The sequence below is a fragment of the Oncorhynchus nerka genome, unplaced genomic scaffold, assembly GCF_034236695.1.
Source record: "Oncorhynchus nerka isolate Pitt River unplaced genomic scaffold, Oner_Uvic_2.0 unplaced_scaffold_19___fragment_4___debris, whole genome shotgun sequence".
Lineage (NCBI taxonomy): Eukaryota > Metazoa > Chordata > Actinopteri > Salmoniformes > Salmonidae > Oncorhynchus > Oncorhynchus nerka.
Window position 1 is genome coordinate 59,773 of NW_027039943.1, and position 22,721 is coordinate 82,493.

At 42.3% G+C, this 22,721-nt stretch overlaps 2 protein-coding genes across 4 annotated transcripts; both read right to left on the minus strand.

Moving 5' to 3' along the window:
- Positions 1 to 51: 51 nt before the first annotated feature.
- Positions 52 to 4,818, minus strand: mrps25 (mitochondrial ribosomal protein S25). Its single transcript, XM_029621631.2, has 4 exons — positions 4,598 to 4,818; positions 1,388 to 1,494; positions 1,082 to 1,169; positions 52 to 331 (listed from the first exon to the last, which is right to left on the minus strand). Exons 1-4 carry the CDS (start codon positions 4,729 to 4,731, stop codon positions 142 to 144), a joined length of 519 nt encoding a protein of 172 aa, XP_029477491.1. The 5' UTR covers positions 4,732 to 4,818; the 3' UTR covers positions 52 to 141.
- Positions 4,819 to 6,002: 1,184 nt separating this feature from the next.
- On the minus strand, positions 6,003 to 19,892 carry nr2c2 (nuclear receptor subfamily 2, group C, member 2). 3 transcript variants are annotated; one of them, XM_029621622.2, is made up of 15 exons: positions 19,732 to 19,892; positions 18,167 to 18,341; positions 17,459 to 17,557; positions 17,008 to 17,208; positions 16,792 to 16,897; positions 16,531 to 16,710; positions 15,098 to 15,245; positions 12,459 to 12,549; positions 12,180 to 12,325; positions 11,918 to 12,095; positions 11,654 to 11,775; positions 11,387 to 11,526; positions 11,095 to 11,232; positions 8,615 to 8,720; positions 6,003 to 8,475 (listed from the first exon to the last, which is right to left on the minus strand). In XM_029621622.2, the coding sequence occupies exons 2-15, from the start codon at positions 18,224 to 18,226 to the stop codon at positions 8,301 to 8,303; spliced, it is 1,890 nt and encodes a 629-aa protein (XP_029477482.1). In that variant the 5' UTR covers positions 18,227 to 18,341; positions 19,732 to 19,892; the 3' UTR covers positions 6,003 to 8,300. The 3 variants fall into 3 exon arrangements, with proteins under 3 accessions (XP_029477482.1, XP_029477481.1, XP_029477480.1); XM_029621621.2 differs by having other exon boundaries at positions 8,615 to 8,711; positions 11,095 to 11,256; XM_029621620.2 differs by having other exon boundaries at positions 11,095 to 11,256.
- Positions 19,893 to 22,721: the final 2,829 nt, after the last annotated feature.

Below are 22,721 nucleotides of genomic sequence, written 5' to 3' on the forward strand. Positions count from 1 at the left end.
CACTTGATTTAATTCATCAGTCTCAATTATCCTTATTTACAACCGCTGACATAAAATCTAAATATTTCCTTTAATGTACAAAAACAGATCCACAGTATTTCCAGTGAAACATATTTGATATAGTAGTATTGCTGTCCAGTCTCAGTCCTGTGCGGCTGCCATCTGTGCGCGGTATTTCCCAGTCATCTCCTTGGGCAGCGGCGTGGTGCCCGGGCAGGGAACCTGGCCCTCCACCTCACAGATACACTCCTTCAGACAGTACTTCTTGGGCCCAAAGTTGGCTGGGTTAGCAGCCTCCATCCTGGCTAAAGCCTCAGCCTGCAGGACCTCACTATAAGGGGAGAGAATAGACAATGATGAGAAGACAAATTAACCAGTAATATTGTATTATACACTTAGACAAGAGTAACACCTAACCTTAAAGGGCTAGTGCATTCAAAAACATGAGTTTCCTGTGTTGTGTATATTTCCACACTGAGGTTGGAATAATTCTGTGAAATTGTGAAAACGATAATGCCCTTTTAGTGTAAGAGCTGTTTGACAAGACTGCCTGAAATTTCAGCCTGTTTTGGTGGGAGAGTTTCAAACCTCTAGGGTACTATAATTGTTACCCAGCAATGATTTTATAAAAATGTCTGCATTGGACCTTGACATTAGGCTACTGTCAGCGACATTAACTTGTGGCTTATTTACTGGCATCTAGCCTGAGGACTAGTCTGTTTATGCTTTAGCTTAGCCAAATCATTTGTAGTTGTCATGACAAACAGACTGCTGCAACCCAGGGAGGCCTACACATTTACACTTCTGGGATGTATTCATTAGTCAGATTCTGTTGCAAAATGATTTGCATATGAAAAACAAGAGTTTCTATTGGACAGATGCAGGTAGGTCCCACCCCTTTTCGTTCTGTTTGCCTCCATTTGGTTCCTAGAGTAAACAGTTTGTTGCAAAACGTTTTGTGACCGACCAAACGTTTTGCAAAGGAATTCGACTAATGAATACATCCCTGTTATAGAACCAAATCAAGCAGTGGGCTGTGATGAGAATGAGTATCGGAGATTATGGTACTATCAGTACTTACTCGGTCTTGCCAAGAATAGTCTTGACATGTTGGGTGATTTGTTTATGGTCCTTCCCCTCCACATCCACCAACACCTGCTCTCCATCATCTATATGGAAGAGATATACAGAGATCCTTTTAATTTACTAATTATTTTCTAATTCTAAGGATATACCATGTCAGACTTCTAAACAACAAAACAGGCCCAATAGACTTCATAAAATCACAACCACAGACTTTATGCAGTAATGACAGATGCACAAACATGTAAAATAGAGGCATAGTTAAAGGTTCTATCAATCATGGTAAGTACATAATTGGACTCACCTAGGTAGAACTTTAGGAATGGCGATGGTGTCATGTTCTTAAACATCATAATTTGAACCCAAGGATTTTTGTACTGAATTTGTGGAACATTGAAGAACACAAATTTTCTGCAGAAAAAGAGAAAAGATGCATGGCCAACCAGGCTGTACCAACACACTCATAGATCCTGACCACTGGGTTATAGCTCTGATCCAGGGCGTTACGTGCGTCTTGCTGAACAACTCGTTGTCACATGATCGACAGTTTGTACTTTCAGGACAACTGGGAATTTGAAAAGAAACGAGGTCAAGTCATTGACAGCAGTGATCTTCAGGTCGGAATATGGAGTGAGATACATGCCAAAATGTTGAACGTACGTATCAGTAGGATCGTAAGAAAATCCATACGTAAATTGGTAGGATCATAAGAAAAGTCATGCATAAAATCTGTGAACATTCAAACGCCATGTTACGATTACGGCCTAACATTTTAGACTTGAACAAATCTTGTGCAGCAATTCTGACGTACAATAATAACTTAAGGTTTTGTCAGTTTCATGTCACCAAAAAAAAATGTGCCTCCTTAAAAGCATCCCTCACCCTCAGAAAATGCCGTTCTGGAGGCTTATTTGACTACTAGCCAAAACAAAAGCGTAGAGCATGCATGATGCGTTCAACATATCATTCCAACATTTAATTCATCCTTCATTCAGTTCAGTCAGCATGTCATCCATTTAGTCATTTGTGAATTGCGATAGGAACTAAATCAAAGAGAATAGAACAGTTTTATCAATTTGTTTATTGAAATCCATGTGAGTATTCAAAATTAGCTAAATTCCCAAGTTCTTTAGCCTGCCACTTTAATAATTCAATGTTTAATTTAGGCCTATCCAAAAAAAAAAAAATAGTCCTTCAACTTGTAGGCATTGCAACTTAGGCTATCATTTTGGATACTGGTGTCTTGCAGAATAATTGTAGAACTCTATTTGTGTTTTATAGCTTTTTATTATAAGGCTCCCCTTAAAAAGAGACCCTAGCTAACAGGCCTCTAAATACATTTTAAACAAAATAGTTTGAAGCTGGCTTAACGCTGGGCTGAGGGTGTAAACATTGGCATGGTTGTTGCTGATAGGCTGATAGGGAAAACAGATTTGGCAATAAGAATAGGCTATAGTCAAAACCATTTGGGAACCCTTGGCTATTTCGCTCAGGACAGCCTAATCATATTAACTCTCTATTTTGCAGCTCAGGTGGTTATTCAAGACAAGGCTCTGTGCCTTTATCATTCTCACACAAGTAATTTGCTGAAGGCCAAGCCTATACTACTTCATCTACTGGTATAACGTCGTTATTGGGGGCGGCAGAGTAGCCTAGTGGTTAGAGCGTTGTACTAGTAACCGGAAGGTTGCAAGTTCAAACCCCCGAGCTGACAAGGTACAAATCTGTCGTTCTGCCCCTGAACAGGCAGTTAACCCACTGTTCCTAGGCAGTCATTGAAAATAAGAATTTGTTCTTAACTGACTTAAAAATTGAATGTAGTTCTAAAACAAGCTCTAGACTTTTATTTTGGAAATTAAACTGGGAGCTGCAAAGCAACTGGGCTAGAGGTTTTTACCTTTATTTAACTAGGCAAGTTGCTTGATTGACTAGCTACATTCGGGTCAGTATTATGTAGCTGTGACTAGTAGCCCTAACTATTGCGTAGCTGTGACTAGTAGCCCTAACTATTGCATAGCTGTGACTAGTAGCCCTAACTATTGCGTAGCTGTGACTAGTAGCCCTAACTATTGCGTAGCTGTGACTAGTAGCTAGGGTTGCAGAATTACAGGAACCTTCAATAAATTACCTGGGGTTTCCAGAAATCCTAGTTGGAGGTTTCCCTGGTTGGAGGGACTCTGATTCTCTATTGGTTTCAGACTTTTGGCCTCCCATCCTTTTCTAACCACCTCTCGCCAGCTTTGTATTCATGTTACCTGATGAAGTTGCTGTACAATATGATCTTGTTGCCATCTGATGCACATTCAGATGTCATAAATCAGCACTGCAGAGCTCTCCCTGTACTATGCCGTGCCTTGATTGTATTACTGTTGAAAGACATTCAAAGACTCAATCACGGACACTCTTACTGACAGTTGTGGCTGCTTTGCGTGATGTATTGTCTCTACCTTCTTGCCCTCTGTGCTGTTGTCTGTGCCCAACAATGTTTGTACCATGTTTTGTGCTGCTACCATGCTGCCTTGCTATGTTCTTGTCTTTAGGTCTCTCTTTATGTAGTGTTGTCTCTTGTCGTGATGTGTGTTTTGTCCTATATTTATAGGTTATTTATTTTAAAAAATTTAAATCCCAGCCCCTGTCCCCGCAGGTCTTTTGCCTTTTGGTATGCCGCCATTGTAAATAAGAATTTGTTCTTAACTGACTTGCCTAGTTAAATAAAGGTTAAATAAAATAAAATGTAAATAAATTCCCAGAATCAAGCAGGAATAAACAGTAAATCCGGTAGCATCCAACCAGGTTTTCTGCAAGCTTACTAGTAGCTGTGACTAGTAGCCCGAACTATTATGTCGCTGTGACTAGTAAGAAAGAGAGCAACAACCATGCCAATGTTTACGCCCTCGGCCCAGCGTTAAGCCAGCTTCAACTTGTGTAAAAACTTCAGACTCCTTAACTCCAATAACTTTAGAGCTACGGTATAATTACTGTCCCCTACAGTGAAGGGAGAGAGAAACAGAGGGAGAGTATTTCAATTCAGTAACTTTAAAAGTTTATTCTACGGTTTGAATCACCATCCCCTCACTTCTTTATACAAATATTGAGACTGATAATACAGGGACGAGTATCGGGGGAGGAGAGCTTTGAACTTTAAATGATCACACAGATCTAATTGAACTTTTACGCTTCACGCTTAAAAAAAATATACACGTAAATGTAACCTTTTGGCAACTATCTCGTTCCATATCAGAAAGTCGGAGTTCTAGAAAGATGCCCGAGTTTTCGACATGGAATTCAGAGTCGGGTGACCATTTTAAACGATTTTCCCAGTCTGAGCTCAGCTCAGCTCAGCTCACCCCCCGATTTCCCAGTTGTCTTGAACGCAGTTAACTCGGCAACTACTGGTTCAATTTCTATTGCATATCTGTACAATTATAACAATGAAACAGAAATATCATTGCTCTCTGCATTGAAAGACTTATCCAAAAACAGCTAGGTTAACTAGCTAGTATAACAAACTGACCTTGCTCCGTCGCTGAGCTGTCCATGTGTGTTGTAATTTACTGTCAAAATCTTTACTCTGTTTTTCAATACAACTTCTCCCTTCTGGAGATACTCCAGCGTTCGTCTAATGGGGAATCTTCCTTTCATAGGCATTTTTAGTCTTTATTTCCACGTTATAATTTGTAATTGAAAAGGACGCACAACACTCCAGTTGGGCGCTCTTTGATGACGTAAACTATATGCGTAACGTTTAAGGTCCTTTACTAGTTACCACAGCCACAAAGACATAAACCCTGCCTATTTCTAAACTTTGATTTTAAACCTAACCTTATCCACGCTGCTAACCCTGACCGTAAGACCAAAAGCTAACGTTTGTTTTCATGATTTTTTGTGACATGGCCAATTTAACTTTGTGGCTGTGATAACTAGTGGAAACCAACATTTATTGTCTTCTTCTTCAGTGGTGTTTAACGGCGGTTGGCAGCCAATGTTTAGGGTGCATTACCGCCACCAACTGTACGGGGGTTAAAAGGGAAACTCAATATGGTGATCTATATTCCAATCCCTCATTTTTTCAATCTTCCATAGCTCTCTCCTCAGTGCTCTGGGGCCTGAGAGGGTATCACTGCTTGTGACAGTTCATCATCTAACGCCTACCCTGAAAAATATTTTACTCCCAGGATCTGCTCTGCCGTATCCACAATAATGTCCATCTTCCTAGACTTTCCCTCCAGTTTAGCTGTACCCTTGATCACCATTGCCAAAAAAAATCAACAAAGTCCACCTTCTTTACAATTAACATCGCTGGATCCTGCTGGTGGGGAGCCAACTATGCAGCATGCATTGAAGGCCTATTCAACACTAGGTGTCTTCTTTCCCATCCCAACTTTGCTTCTTTTCCCATTCTTTTGGACAGAGGTCCATTCTTCCTTCCACCGCCATCCGATCCATGTTCCACATCTGCAGCCGCCATCCTTCCTGCATCCATCCGAGTCTGTACTCTTATCTTCTCCCGGTGTGCTATCAGTTTAAACCAGAACGTCTGCCTTCTTCCTCTCAACTACTCTCATCGTCCCTGGAAAAATATATCCATGAGGGTCCTCTCCTGCTGCGATGGCATCCGTGTTCCGGAGTAGTGTAAAAAAATAAATAAAAGCACATACCTTTTAGATATATGAAGATATGTTTATTACACTGATAACTGCAGTTCCAGTGGCCTGAGAGAGAGGGAATGATGTGATACAGGAATCAAATTGTTGTATTCACTGTCAAGTTAAGAGGTAGAATATATGTAGGCCTACAATAACCTTCAGAAAACATAAAGTTACTAGGCTCATTGGTTAGTGTGTAAAAGGTGAAGTTCCTCGGGCCATGGAATATGTTTCTTTTTTTCTCCAAATACAATATCACATTCGACAGGAAGACACTTTTTATATGTACTGTATTTAAAAAGCTACAGACATGAAACAAAGGCTTTTACAAACCAAAAACAACACCGTCCATATCCCCCCTATGTAAACAATAGAAAACAGTTTTTGTTGCATTTAGTAGTTAATGCATTGAAATTGCTCAGGCTGATAACATTTGTAAGCCACAACATTAAAACTCCACATTTTTCGTACAGCATTTACTAAAATGCATAAGCAATTGCATGCACAGCAATGCACTATACAAAAACAATAACAATGCTCATTTTCTTCAGGTCAAATACTGGCAAGTTGCAATATTATAAAACTCTGATTAAAAAAAGGACATGCACTCATTTGAATGATAATACATGTAGTATAGAGCTCAGTTCACAGAATAGTCAAAATAACAGTCTTTTCAGTTTTTAAAACCAGCTATTACAACAGTACACCTATCATTTTAGAGTACAACCTACTTCTTTACATGTTATAAGTTAGTGTTACTGGTTTTGTTGCTGTTGGACAATGTATACATATTTTGATGTGGTACTAGAGGTGTGGTACTTTAAGTACACTTATTAACATGGAACAAATACATTTGTTCACAACAAACCATGTTTTTACATTTTGGAAACTATTATATCACAGAACGATATACTGTGCAAGAATACAAAAGGAAAATACCTGCTTGATGTTCATTCAACAGTGAAACTATAGATAAATCATGCTAATATTAAAGGGAAAACACATTTTGTCTATATATTTTTCCTATGGTGTGAATACCTGCATATGAATAAAAAAGACACTGTAAAGTAAGTCTGGAAGTGGACTGAGATCACTACAGTATGCAGTGTGTTACTGCACCCAGTGCACTGTATAATACCAGCTGGATGGGAATAAATAAACAGAAAAGAGAAATACTGGACACAGAACAGGACATCATGTCACACAAGGCTTGATTGTCATGACAGCAAAACAAAATGGTGGCCATAAAGTTGCCCCTAACCACTGATGTTAGACTTTATTTTACCTCTCTAACAGTAAAGGTTAGAACTACCAGGATAATCTAATTTTATATCTATGGGTAAGGGCAACTTTTACCTGGAGCCAGGGTCATGTGGTGATTGAACAAACAAAATCTTCAACACATTATCTAAATGGTTCAAGTTAAACCATATAATGAATGTGCATTTGCTTTAGGCAGACATACTAACAAGACGGTTATTAAACTCCTTCTCTGTAGGATCGATGACCCTCCCCAGCAACAGGCTGTCATCATATGGACTGGTTTAGGGAAAGTTCCATAACAATTGCAGTGAATTGAACCCCCCAAAATTGAAATGTAACCATTCTAACCGTTCTCCTGTTCAGTTTGAAACAAATAATAGATTTGATGTTCTATCTGAAGTGGAGAACAGATGTCATATTATCCTGAATGAAGTGGCTCAGTACACAAATTTGCTTGTCCATCGTCGTATACTCTGTAGATTAAGGATCCAGGTTAGCTGCTATTAAACTGTGAACTAAGTCATATTCCTGATTAGAGGAATTGGTCATCTTTTCAACCAAAACGTTTCAGGGACAGACAGAGCTTGAGGCATGAACCAGCATCATAACATAGGCTATTTATACATTTAAATGGTTCTTTTTTTTTTACATTGTAATACCTGGTGAAAAGTTCAAAGTACAAAAACACAACAAACCTTTACACCAATTCATGTCTCAGTTTACTCATGTAACGACATTCAGGCAAGCGTCGCTCATTCTTAGTCTATGTCGGCGAAGTGTTAAATACAGATTATCGAGATTAGAGGCAGAAGCAAGCGGTAACTCACATCAATATACTTTTTGTTGAGCATGAATGTACAGTAAGGCCTGCATAAGATAAAACCATGTTGAAAGGCTTGAGCGAAAAGGTCAACTTTACAGTACATTGAAGCCATTTTGCTGAAGCAGTAGAGGTGACAGTGACGTGTTAGCCACAGTAGCGCTCCCTCTCCAGGGGGTTAAGTGCTCTGAATCACGGAATCTGGACAAGAGACTCACAGTCCCATCATGCATCTCTTTCAGAGAACCATCAAACCCTCATCCAGGGGTCCCCATGGTTACGACCCATAATCACAAACGATGAGGAGCGGACTTTCTGGGAAGAAAGAGATTTCTCCATGACTTTGCATCTTGCGAAGAGTATTTTAATTACATCAAATGTTTGCAGGACAAAAGATGGGGGTTTCAGAACTGGGGTGTTGTGTGGGTGGTACAAGTCTAGAGATGGGCTGGAGAGGTTTGGGGGTGGATAGAGGTGGTGGTGGGGGGTCACGCTGTGGGACCGGTGATCTGGGTGTTGTAGTCGGCGGTCTCCATCTTGAGGATGTAAGGGATGATGCTGTCGATGGGCACGTTGCCGATCAGGCCGGTGAAGAATAGCTCCTCTGTGATGCTGGAGCTCATCAGACGCAGCGCAGGGAGTCGCATCAGGATACGCGTCAACCTAGGACAACCAATCAGAGAGACAAGTTAATACGTGATTTATGGATCCAATCAGAAAAAAACTGATTCACATATGAATTTATGGGACCTGTGGGGAGGGTTTAAGGATATATCAAGATCCTGATTGGCATACAGCATACCTGTATGTGTCATCTGGATAAGTCTTCTGCACATAGTCCTGTAGTTCCATCTGGGCTTTCTCCTGGAACTTCACTATCTGGCTGCAACTGTTCAGGCCTGGATGGTCTGATTAGTGAGACACACAATATCTGTTTCCTAACAATACACTACGAGGTAAATATGGAAATGTTATCATGATGTTAAGCTTATCTACTCATCTAGTTGATATACTGTACATATATATACCTATGTGGGTTGTTTTACATTTATAGTTTTTATTCAACCTTTATTTGACCTGGCCAAGATAAAGCAAAGCAGTGTGACAAACAAAAACACAGTTACACATGGAATAAACAAACGTACAGTCAATAACACAATAGAACAAAACTACAGTGTGCATATAAGGTAAGATTAGGGAGGTAAGGCGATAAACAGGCCATATAGTGGCAAAGTAATGACAATTTAGCAATTAAACACTGGAGTGATAGATGTGTAGAAGATGAATGTGCAAGTAGAGATACTGGGGTGCAAAGGAGCAACAACAAAAAAATAACTATGAGGATGAGGGAGTTGGATGGGCTATTTACAGATGGGCTACAGTGGGGCAAAAAAGTATTTAGTCAGCCACCAATTGTGCAAGTTCTCCCACTGTAATTTTCATCATAGGTACACTTCAACTATGACAGACAAAATGAGGGAAAAAAATCCAGAAAATCACATTGTAGGATTTTTAATGAATTTATTTGCAAATGATGGTGGAAAATAAGTATTTGGTCACCTACAAACAAGCAAGATTTCTGGCTCTCACAGACCTGTAACTTCTTCTTTAAGAGGCTCCTCTGTCCTCCACTCGTTTACCTGTATTAATGGCACCTGTTTGAACTTGTTATCAGTATAAAAGACACCTGTCCACAACCTCAAACAGTCACACTCCAAACTCCACTATGGCCAAGACCAAAGAGCTGTCAAAGGACACCAGAAACAAAATTGTAGACCTGCACCAGACTGAATCTGCAATAGGTAAGCAGCTTGGTTTGAAGAAATCAACTGTGGGAGCAATTATTAGGAAATGGAAGACATACAAGACCACTGATAATCTCCCTCGATCTGGGGCTCCACGCAAGATCTCACCCCGTGGCGTCAAAATGATCACAAGAACGGTGAGCAAAAATCCCAGAACCACACGGGGGGGCCTAGTAAATGACCTGTAGAGAGCTGGGACCAAAGTAACAAAGCCTACCATCAGTAACACACTACGCTGCCAGGGACTCAAATCCTGCAGTGCCAGACGTGTCCCCCTGCTTAAGCCAGTACATGTCCAGGCCCGTCTGAAGTTTGCTAGAGAGCATTTGGATGATCCAGAAGAAGATTGGGAGAAGGTCATATGGTCAGATGAAACCAAAATATCATTTTTTGGTAAAAACTCAACTCGTTGTGTTTGGAGGACAAAGAATGCTGAGTTGCATCCAAAGAACACCATACCTACTGTGAAGCATGGGGGTGGAAACATCATGCTTTGGGGCTGTTTTTCTGCAAAAGGACCAGGACGACTGATCCATGTAAAGGAAAGAATGAATGGGGCCATGTATCGTGAGATTTTGAGTGAAAACCTCCTTCCATCAGCAAGGGCATTGAAGATGAAACGTGGCTGGGTCTTTCAGCATGACAATGATCCCAAACACACCGCCCGGGCAACAAAGGAGTGGCTTCGTAAGAAGCATTTCAAGGTCCTGGAGTGGCCTAGCCAGTCTCCAGATCTCAACCTCATAGAAAATGTTTGGAGGGAATTGAAAGTCCGTGTTGCCCAGCAACAGCCCCAAAACATCACTGCTCTAGAGGAGATCTGCATGGAGGAATGGGTCAAAATACCAGCAACAGTGTGTGAAAACCTTGTGAAGACTTACAGAAAATGTTTGACCTCTGTCATTGCCAACAAAGGGTATATAACAAAGTATTGAGATAAACTTTTGTTATTGACCAAATACTTATTTTCCACCATAATTTGCAAATAAATTCATTAAAAATCCTACAATGTGATTTTCTGGATTTTTTTTCTAATTTTATCTGTCATAGTTGAAGTGTACCTATGATGAAAATTACAGGCCTCTCATCTTTTTAAGTGGGAGAACTTGCACAATTGGTGGCTGACTAAATACATTTTTGCCCCACTGTATATGATTTATTTTCCATTTGGTCTATATTAAAACGGGCACTTCATTTAATATAACAGGCTTTGAAAATTGTATTATTGTGCACAATTTCTACTTAAAATATCAAAGTGACGCAAAATGCACTCATTTCGTGGAATGACCCATGTACTGTATATGTCAAATATAATTTATCGGAGTAAATTTACTCTAATCTGATAAGTCCGATGTTTCTCATAACTAGGGAATTTATATTGTCTCGACCATGTGACCTGACCAGGAGAAACTTGGGTCCCCTGTGATTTATGATGTATTTCTAACATAATGTGTGATGTTAATCGGACCATGCTTACCAGGGCTGAAGAGCACTATGGCCTTCAGGTAAGCATACTCATAGCTGTCTGTCTCCATCTTAGCCATGCTGTTACAGAACTCCTGCAGCTTCCAGATGTGTTCCATCACCAGCTTCACTCTCTCCGCAGACACCTTATCTACAGGGGAACAGCAGACAACACCTTACAACAGAAATAATTAGAAATTAACTTATTTTCTGGGGACTGTGTGTCTGATTGTATCAGGGTGTGCGTTTTGTGAATTTAGTGCGTTCATTGTTTTGTATGGAGATCTGGAGGTTTGATGGTGTACCGTCCTGGATGCTGTTCTGGAGGTGGTTGATGATGGCTTCCAGGATGGTGGAGAGACTCATGATCTGAGCACACTGAGCCAGCCCCAGAGTGAATAGCTCATTCCAACAGGCACGTACCAGGCTGGTGTTACTCTCCTGACTGAGACACACACACTGTTACAGGACTGAATCATGATTGGTTAAGATGATGCACACAAACACAGACAATTCAAGTTACACACATAAATACCAAAAGCGTAATAACACCTTGATATGAGTGTTCTTACCCAAGAGCGGAGAATGCAGGGATGGAGCTTGCCCAGTGCATGGAGAGGAAGAGGAGGCGGGACGCTGACTCACAGATGTAGTGAACATTCAGATAGTCTGGCATGGGGCTGGGCATGGTCAGCTACAGGAGGGACAGATTGGGACCGAGATAGATAGAGATGTCAGATTATTGAAATCTCAAAGGTTACGTACATACAAAAATAAATGGTTGAACACCAGCAAAATGTGAATACATTTAAAAGTTTAAAGTTTAGATCCACCACCTTGAAGCTGACGTGTGTGTCTGTGAGCAGTGGGCCCTCCACCTCAATGAGGGGGGTCACCTGGTCCCGGCTGATCACTTGGATGGTGGCTCCGCCCACACACTCCCCACCCTCCGCCAGGTTCTGGCCCAACCCTGACTCAGATGGGTTCAGGGCTTTGGCCAGGGTGTCGAAGGCACTGAAGACACATACACAATACATGAGCAATTACACACACACACACACAGACAGACATATTCAAACAGAGCCACTGCATGCGTACCGTGTTATCTCGCTGGCAGACTGCTCCTCCTGCTGGTCGTCTGAGGTATCACTGTTGTTCAGGGACTCACTGAGGGAGTCGGTCAGGTTGGCCAGAGAAGTCACCACACTGGCCAGGGTCCCCAAGTCCCCCTGCCCCGACTCAGACTGTCGAGGGGGGTACATCCAGTGAGCCAGTGGTGAGAACAACAACACACTTTGATTCCAATGACCGGTCCCATTCACAGCATGTTAGGACAGGTATTACACTGAGAATGTTGAGGAATAACAGAGTTTCTACCTTGGTGTCTGTGGCCAGCAGTAGAGTCCCGTCAGCCTGGATCAGAGGCTGCTGAATGTTCACCAGCATCCCTGGGTCTAGCAGACTGGATCTGGACACAACACCAGTCAGACACCAAACTCTAACCCACAGGACCAATCAGAGCTCCTAGGGGCCGGGGTCTTTAATGCAGGCAAACTTAAATCCATTTTACCTCATTTCTACCAGCATGTCACATGTGCAACCAGAGGAAAAACCACCTTTACTCTCCCTTGCCCTCCATTTGGCAAATCTGACCATAATTATATGGTCCTGATTCCTGCTTACAAGCAAAAACTAAAGCAGGGAGTACCAGTGACTCGCTCAATACGAAGTGGTCAGATGACGCGGATGCTACGCTATAGGACTGTTTTGCTAGCACAGACTGGAACATTTTCCAGGATTCAATGGCATTGAGGAGTATACCACCTCAGTCACCGGCTTCATCAATAAGTGCATTGACGACATTGTCTCCACAGTGTCCGTACGTACATTTCCCAACCAGAAACCATGGATTACAGGCAACATCCACAACGAGCTAAAGGCCAGAGCTACCATTTTCAAGGAGCGGAACACTAATCTGGACGCTTATAAGAAATCCAGCTATGCCTTTAGACGAACCATCAAACAGGCAAAGCGTCAACGCAGGACTAAGATTGAATCTTACTACATCGGCTCTGACGCTTGTCGGACGTGGCAGGGCTTGAAAAACATTACGGACTACAAAGGGAAACCCAGCCGCGAGCTGACCAGTGACGCGAGCCTGCCAGACGAGCTAAATGCCTTTTATGCTCGCTTCGAGGCAAGCAACACTGAAGCATGCATGAGAGCACCAGCTGTTCCAGACGACTGTGTGATCAAGCTTTCTGTAGCCGATGTGAGCAAGACCTTTAAACAGGTCAACATTCACAAAGCCGCAAGGCCAGACGGATTACCAGGACGTGTACTCAAGAGCATGCGCGGACCAACTGGCAACTGTTTTCACTGACATTTTCAACCTCTCCCTGACCGAGTCTGTAATACCTACATGTTTCAAACAGACCACCATAGTCCCTGTGCCCAAGAAAGTGAAGGTAACCTGACTAAATTATTACCACCCCGTAACACTCACCTCGGTATGTGATGTGAGCCATGACCAAAGGCTGGCCATGGCTCACATCCACACCATCATGCCGGAAACCCTAGACCCACTCCAATTCGCATACCGCCCCAACAGATCCATAGATGATGCAATCTCAATTGCCCTCCACACTGCCCTTTCCCAGCTGGACAAAAGGAACACCTATGTGAGAATGCTGTTCAATGACTACAGCTCAGCATTCAACACCATAGTGCCCACATCACTAAGCTAAGGATCCTGGGATTAAACACCTCCCTCTGCAACTGGATCCTGGACTTCCTGACGGGCCGCCCCCAGGTGGTAAGGGTAGGTAACAACACATCTGCCACACTGATCCTCAACACTGGGGCCCCTCAGGGGTGTGTGCTTAGTCCCCTCCTGTACTCCCTGTTCACCCACGACTGCATGGCCAAGCACGACTCCAGCACCATCATTAAGTTTGTTGACGACACAACAGTGGTAGGCCTGATCACCGACAACGATGAGACAGCCTATAGGGAGGCGATCAGAGACCTGGCAGTGTGGTGCCAGGACAACAACCTCTCCCTCAATATGAGCAAGACAAACGAGCTGATTGTGGACTATAGGAAAAAGAGGGCTGAACAGGCCCCATTAACATCGACTGGGCTGAAGTGGAGCGGGTCGAGAGTTAATGTCCTTGGTGTCCACATCACCAACGAACTAACATGGTCCAAACACACCAAGACAGTTGTGAAGAGGGCACGACAACACCTTTTCCCCCTCAGCAGACTGAAAAGATTTGGCATGGGTCCACGGATCCTCAAAAAGTTCTACAGCTGCACCATCAACAGCATCCTGACCGGTTGCATCACCGCCTGGTATGACAACTGCTCGGCATCTGACCACAAGGCGCTACAGAGGGTAGTGTGTACGGCCCAGTACATCACTGGGGCCAAGCTTCCTGCCATCCAGGATATACTGTATATACTAGGCAGTGTCAGAGGAAGGCCCCAAAAAATTGTCAAAGACTCCATTCCCCCAAGTCATAGACTGTTCTCTCTGCTACCGCACAGCAAGCAGTACCGGAGCGTCAATTCTAGAACCACAAGGCTCCTTAACAGCGTCCTTCCCCAAGCCATAAGACTGCTGAAAAATTAATCAAATGGCCACCCGGACTATTTACATTGACCCCCCCCTTTACTTTTACAATGCTTCTTCTCGCTGTATATTATCTATGCATAGTCACTTTACAAATGACCACGACTAACCTGTACCCCCGCACACTGACTCGGTACCGGTACCCCCTGTATATAGCCTCGTTATTGTTATGTAATTTTCTTGTGTTAATTTTTTACTTTAGTTTATTTAGTAAATATTTTCTTAACTCTATTTCTTGAACTGCATTGTTGGTTAAGGGCTTGTAAGTAAGCATTTTACGGTAAGGTCTACTACACCTGTTATATTAGGCACATGTGACAAATAACGTTTGATTTGATTTGATCCCAAAGTACCAATCAAAGTAGTAATCTCAGTCTCTGACCTGGAGCCATCACTGTCGGCGATGAAGGTTGGCGTGGCGATGAGTGGGCTCATCAGGTTCTTCCTAATGTAGATCTTCTCTGTGGACGCAGCACAGTTAACAGGCCTCTCTCTGGGCAGGTCAATGGGCTTCCTTTCACTCTGCACGGCTGAGGACACACAGGACAGAAACACCATCAACAACACTAAAACCCTACAGCAGGGGTCGGCAACAGGCAGGTTGATTTTTTTTCGGGACCCCAAAAGTTCTTAGCAAAAAAAAAAAATGAAATTCAGCTAAAATTTAGTGTAACTTAGGAAATCTGTTCCCAACCAAGTATTCCCACAAATATAAAATATACATATCCCACTGGGCATTCTATTCCACATTGGTACAATGAAATTACGTGGAAACAACGTTGATTCAACCAGTGTGTGCCCAGTGGGATATGACAATGTCTCAATGTAATCAAGTATTGAAATGATTGTTATCTTCAAATATTAGCTCTTTTTGGGCTTAGTTCTGGTCAATTTGCAGTAGTATTGAGCGATTAGTGCTTTTTGAAGTCGGTTCGGTTTTGGTAAAAAAAATATATATATTTTACATTAAATGCACTATTGTTGAATGCTGTAACAACACTGAATAAAACTATTAATAAAAGTCCATGATGGTTGTGACTGCCCATTACTGCTTATCACTGTTATTAACCATAATTTATTCACATTACTTCACTTTAATAAAATGTTTATTTTATTTGATGACTTTACTATTTAATTCCAAGTCATAATCTCAGATCTATAGAGCTGCTGCCTATACTGTCTGACAAAATCCCTATTTTGTAGTTCTTCAAAGTCAATAAGGCATACTTTTATGACTGCTGAATACCAACTATCAATCACTTTAGATCATTTATTTTCAGACTCGCGAATCAACTGCTTTCTATCCCTTTCTCTCTTCTCTCAATATCTATCTGTGTCTGCTCCGCACAGACCTGACAAGGTTAAGTGGGTGCGCAATGGATTATGGTCATTGTAGTTGATTACCACGTTTTCTGCACTAAGCTATGTAGAATATTGACCTGTTGGAAACTACAACTAATACATTGCACAGTTCAGGCCTCATTTGATTCAGAAACTGCACATCGAGCTCACAGGAAAAAAATGAACGAAATGGAATTCAAATAATTTAACAGACATTGGTCAATTAGTTGTTTAAAAAACTAAAAATAACCGAAATGTTTGTTAATCGCTCAGCACTAATTTGCAGTGTACAAATTATTATAATTATGTTCCGACCTTCCACTCTTGACAAAAATCTGCCTGCGGCTAAATGTAGTTGCCTCCCCCTGCCCTACTGGTACCTTGTGAGCAGACATGACTGATGTTGGGATGATGTTGAGATGGGAAGAAAAAAAATTCTTCCCATCTTCATGTACGTGCGTTGGTGTGACTCACACTCCATCTTCATGCCCATGTCCAGGCATTTCCTCAGCCGGCAGAATTGACAGCGGTTACGGTGGTGCTTGTTGACAACACAGTCCTGGTTACTCCGGCAACTGTAAGTCAGGTTCTTTCTCACACTCCTCTTGAAGAAGCCTTTACAGCCTTCACAGCTGACAGCCCCATAGTGACGCCCTGACAACAGAACAGAGAGGAGGGGTTAGTGGTATGAATGGACCAATGTCCTGTGAGTGTGTGTGCGGTGTGCATGCGTACCTGAAGCCTTGTCTCCACACACCACGCAATACTCTACAGGTTGAGGCCGGCCCACGTCCCCTGCCTTCCCCAATAACTGCTCCACCGACGCTGCATCTGTCACAATCTAGAACACCAGGAGTAGAAGTCGCTGAGGGGTCACTGAGGGGGTCAAAGGTTACACAGTGTGTCATCTAATGCTGTGGTTTAGATGTGGTGTTATGGCTACTTCAGTACCTGTATTCTGCCGGGTACCAGGCTGTCTGCGGTTGTGAAAATTATCTGCTTGGTGCCCTGGTTTTCTGGGGAGGTCAGGATGACTTTGCCCGTTCCTGAGCCATCAGCCGCTGCCAGGATAAACTGCTGCTTGGGACCGCTGAAGGGATCCATGGTCGTGACTATCTGGATCTTCTGACCCGTCTGCTGGTCCGTTACAATCTGAGAGGGAGGGAGGGGTCATAATCCTACATCCATCCACCCATCCAAACAACAGCTATCCCTTTAAATGAAGCACTTACAATTATTTAAGCTGTATCCAAATAGTTTTTAAAACAATATTTTGTTTTTAGTGGGATTTGTCTGAATCTGTGTATATTAGAAATTGTCACTATGGTGCAGTGTGTGTAGGCTATCAATAGGTGGCAGTGACTTCAAGCAGTAGCATGTCAATAATGTAGGGTATTGTTACCTGAATGTGCTGCGGTGTGGCTGAGGGCTCAGTGGAGATGATCTGGAAGCGTTGTGGAGATCCACTCATCACTGACAAGTCAGCGGGAGAGGTCTGTACCTGAAACACACAATACAAACACATTAACAGTCAAATCCTAAGAATTATGTGCAACAAAGCACACACACACCCATACATGTGGGAGCAGCAGGGAAGCCAACAGCAGCTAGTCAGAGGGAGGGGCTTGACTGTGCCCTCAGAGTGACCCCTCTCTTCTGAAGGTTAAGAGTGGCCTCTGTCTCCACGGCAACCAAGGAGTCAGAAGCGACCTGCCGGGCCACACAGAGCAGCAGCTTCAAAGATGGTGGATTAATTAAGACAGTTCACTCAGGCCGTTTACTATTGAAAATGGTCAGTTCCGGTCTATATAACTGGGTGTCTCCCATAGACACTAATTCAATAGGAGCTGGGTCTGGTCTACTTAGTTCATTGAACCAGACAAAAACAGGGGTGTCTGGAAGTGTATCACCTTTGTCTCACAAAGTAAATAATCTTTGAACAGGAAGCGTGGGATGGGTTAGGGTCAGGGTGCCCTTTCACATACACAGTACAGACACAGTCACACACAGAAAACCAACATGCAAGCACAATTTACCGTACAGTACACAAACATAAACACATCCTCTCCCATAATAACACAACCACACACACACACACACAGTCACTCACCTCTGTCACCTTCTCAGACGCCACTATCTGCTGAGAAAGCACCTCCACATTGGTCATCATGGTGATATAAGGTCATTAGAGGGGCCTGTCTGGAGCTAGGCCAAAGACATCTGTCAACTGCAGTGTGCAACCTCTCTTATATCAGCAGGCAGGGTTACGTTCAATAAGAACAAACCTAAGCAAATGTTTTCAAACAGAAAACAAACGTGAGCATTGTCATTAACCAAGTTCAGGTAATACCTCATTTGCTTTGTACATTATATTTGGATCGTAACAAGAGTGTGCGGCAACAGCCACAAAATATAGCAACTTTAAGATGAATAAGTGCTTTTATCATAGAATTCTCCCCTTGACTTCATGCAATTCAGCACCAAGGCCAGCGCCCTCATTCTCCTTTTTCGACTTTGATTTCATGGTGTGGATTGGAGGCCCCTTGCTGCTCAGTATCCCAGTGATATGCCAGGCGAGGGTTATGCCCCGCCAGAGATACCGTTGGTATCATCTTGCCTATTTCCCAGGTATTCTATTTTCATTGTTCCATTTTCTCGAAGAGAAATGTGATAGTCTCTTCGCATGCAAAGCCATCTCATCAGAGATGCACAATCATGACCGATTTGTCCTCTGAAGGAGAATGTAATGTCTGTCTGAGGACAACTCATCCAGGGGAGGGCATCTTATTCCGTGATTTGATTAAGGAGTGGAGGGCATAAGGCTGTAAGTGTACACAATTACACATCACACTTTCCATTTCTGGATTTTACCAATCATATTGTGTGTGTTTGAAAGAGTGAGTCTCTCTCTCTCTCTCTCTCATTAAAGGAAGAAAAGGCTATGATTTGAACCGCGGTGAGGACTGTCATTGGCTAAAGGATGGGGGAAGGCCATGGGTTCGTTCGCTCACTAGCCAAATGACAAGTCTATCAAAAACGAATTTCTTCCGACATTCAAAACGAACAAAATGGAGAACCTGGCATTTCGCCAACAATACGGCAGGCAGCCATTCATTAAATGTAAATATATATATGTTTATATCGATTAAATACCCGTTATTTAACATATTATTGCAATGATAAAACCCTGACATTAAAAAAAGCGCCTGCATATGATTACGCAATCAAAGCAAAATTCCTTGTCCCCGAGATGGCAAAGGTAAAAGGGTCGGGTTCATCTGCGCGGTAGTACTAGCCGGCTAGCTAGCTAACATTCTAGCTACTTGGCTGCACTGACAGCTACAGCTCATCTTTTGTCCTCGGCGTTAGAGCTTTATTTTGGCACGTTTATATCTCCGTTGATATCAAAAGTTTGACACGGGGGACATGGTTTTCAAAGGCGTTTATCACTGAATGGATATTTTAATTGCCTGACGTAATAAGTTTAATGTTGGAATAAGATGAGAGATGACAGCACTGCCCACGATTGACAACCATCCAGACCCAAGCCCACCACCGGCTAGAGCTCTCCCTCGAACCGCACAGCATCAAGCTACAACAAAATATCCAGTTTTTTTGTCTCGACTATGCCTTCACTAGCATTAAACCACTTAAATATTTTGGGTGAAGACTTACCACCGGATGAAAGATTGCAGATTTAGGTCTGGGTCTTCTATTTAAAAAAAATATTTGTTTTTGTTTTTCTTCTGTAAAAGGTCATAGTTCGTGACCCCATTCTGCCAGCATGCTTGGAGTTTTTTCTTCTTCCTCCTCGCGCGTTCTGCGCTTTTCTCCCTCCTAGCGCGCGGCGCGAGCCAGACAGACTGACGTCAGCCTGTCTGCCTTCTTCGAAGGGGAGCTGATTGGTAGATTTTGTTGTCAATATTATAGGCCTAATCCTTGCGTACATTCTTGGTAATATAATATTCATTAGAATAAGGAGAGAGGTGAGTATGGTGTGTAAATCTGACCATTTATTAAATCTGACTGTAATAAGCCTAATAATTCCACCTAGGGGGAATTCGGATAGAATGGGACATCATGTAAAATACATTTGTAAGTAGCCAGCCCGCATATCAACAACATTCTCAGTAATGGTTACAGAAACGTTTTACTTGCTATGACTGTGACATGTAGTTGTTTATCTACCTTAGTTGAACGCACTGACTGTAAGTCACTCTGGATACGAGTGTGAATTAAATTACCAAAATGTAAATGTATGTGAAAATTAAAATGTCTAGTGGTCATGTCTAACCTAGTTCTCCTAACCTGCTACATTAATTATCCTAACCTGCTGCATAGTTCTCCTAAACCTGCTATGAAAAGTCCAATTTGACTGAAGCTGTATCCCTTCTAGACAAAATCTTATTTCGGGTTTTACAGAAATACTGCCCATCTCTGAATCCTGAGGCTTTTATTTATTGGTCTGACAAGAGGAAATCTAAACTATTGTTTACATTTTGTAATTCTGTATTTTTTTCTTCTGCTTTACCAACCATAGCTAGCTAAAGTAGGACAGCATGGAGTAGCTAACGTCTTAAAGGCTTCTCCAATGGAGGAAAGAGATCCAGTTTAGCCCAACACGATACATTTCTGAAATCCTCAGATGTTTCTCAATCACACAAAATTGAATATAATTGTCATTGGGGTACAATTAGGACTATAATAATGGTGTCCCAGTTGATCTAACCTGCTGTCCCAGTCTACCAATGCGAACTGAAAATATTGTTATGACTCAGTGTCAACAAATGCCTCCTGTGAATATGATATCACATTTTTTTGGTGTGTGTGTGGGTGATTAGGAAACATCTTGAGGATTTCAGAAATGTATCATGTGTTGGGCTAATATGTTGGATAGATGTCGAAAAAGGTTACAGAAGCTGGAAATACTAATACAACTTATTCCAAATTCACCCTATATTGTTCTTGCTATAAGCCCTAGTTCATGTGTGGTGCATATATATATTTAAACTGGCTTTACATCGCTTTTCCAGGCTTCATATTGCTTATTGTTGTTGAAATAAAAATTTGTGTCCGAAGAATTTGGCAGAACATCATTCATGGCACTTTGTTTTTCTTGTGTTTTCTGAATATGTATTCCCAAAAACAGGTTGTATTCCCAAAAACAGGTTGTATTCCCAAAAACGGTTGGTGGTTGTGGCGGGAGAATCAGAATTAGCTCGGCAACATAGATAATTAAGATGTCTTATCTGCTTAAAATGCTTATATGATTAAAACTGTTGAACTCTTGTTATTAGATTATATCCCTTCAGACTCTGGTGTTGGCAGTTGCACTTCCTTCCCCATATGGGCCTCAGTCACCTGGGGCCCAGAGAAGGGAGAAGTCAGGCTTGCCTATCACATGTCCCTGTTGCTATGCAGAATATCAGAAAGAGAAGAGGACATTAGGGAACATGTGTGTGTATGTATCTTTACCTATTACAAACCATGGGAAGGGATGGCGTGATTAATGGGGAACCAATTACTTGTCTCCACAATGTCTGTGCCCAGTCACTCCCTCCTTCGGCTTTGGGGGAGATAAGGTCTGAGACAGGATGTGTGGGGTAGTGTCTGGGAACCATTCTGTCATCTCTGATGTTGCACCTATCCTGGGATAGTGCATGACTTGGGCTCACTCCCCTCAGTGAGCTTGTCTAGGCGTGTGGTCAAGGACATTGGTTTTACTTGAGTTAGGGGTATCTGGAGTTGACAATTAATGTATGCCATAGAATGGTGTTTCTGTAATATGAAGTACCAGGAATGAAATCGGAGCCTTGTTTTAGGTGCCAAACTCTGAACAGTAAGAACAGTCTTCATAGTAAATGCTATCTGGCTGGGTGATACTACTTTCTCACCTTGTATCTTTGCTATAAAATATATTTGTATCCTTTGTGTCAGGGCTCTCAACAAATCATCTGAGGGTGTTTCGTCGACCAGCCATCGCTATTGCAGACCTCTCACTATTCAGTTTAAGTATAACTCTGAATTGTCTCATAAGTTTGTCTCTCCTCATTGATAATACAGAAATTGACCACCACATGGTCTCATACATGCCTGTTATTCTACTGTTACACTGTGTGGACTGTGTAATCTGACTGTAATTTAAGGAGTTTTATTTACATACTATAATCTAAAAGCACATGCTAGGTAAAGGCATTATGGTGGGGTGGCTGGCTTGTAGGAGAGTTGGGCGAGTAACCAAAAGGTGGCTGGATCAAATCCTCGAGCTGCCAAGGTAATAATCTGCCATTCTGCCCCAAAGCAAGGCAGTTAACCCACTGTTCCCCGGGCACCGATGACGTGGATGCTGATTAAGGTAGCCCCCCGCATCTCTGATTCAGAGGGGTTGGGTTAAATGTGGAAGACACATTTAAGTTGAATGCATTCAGTTGTACAACTGACTAGGTATCCCCCTTTCCCCATATTGTACACAAACACTTTGAACTGGGAAGAGGTGGATAGACACTAAGTGGCCAGTTTATTAGTTACACCCAACTCGTACGGTTCAGAGCCTCCTTTGCCTCCAGAACAGCCTGAATTATTTTGGGCATGAAAAGGTTGCTCAATTGCAGACCATCTCTTCTTGTAAAAGCTTATGTCACATACACAGCTTTAGCACTAATTAG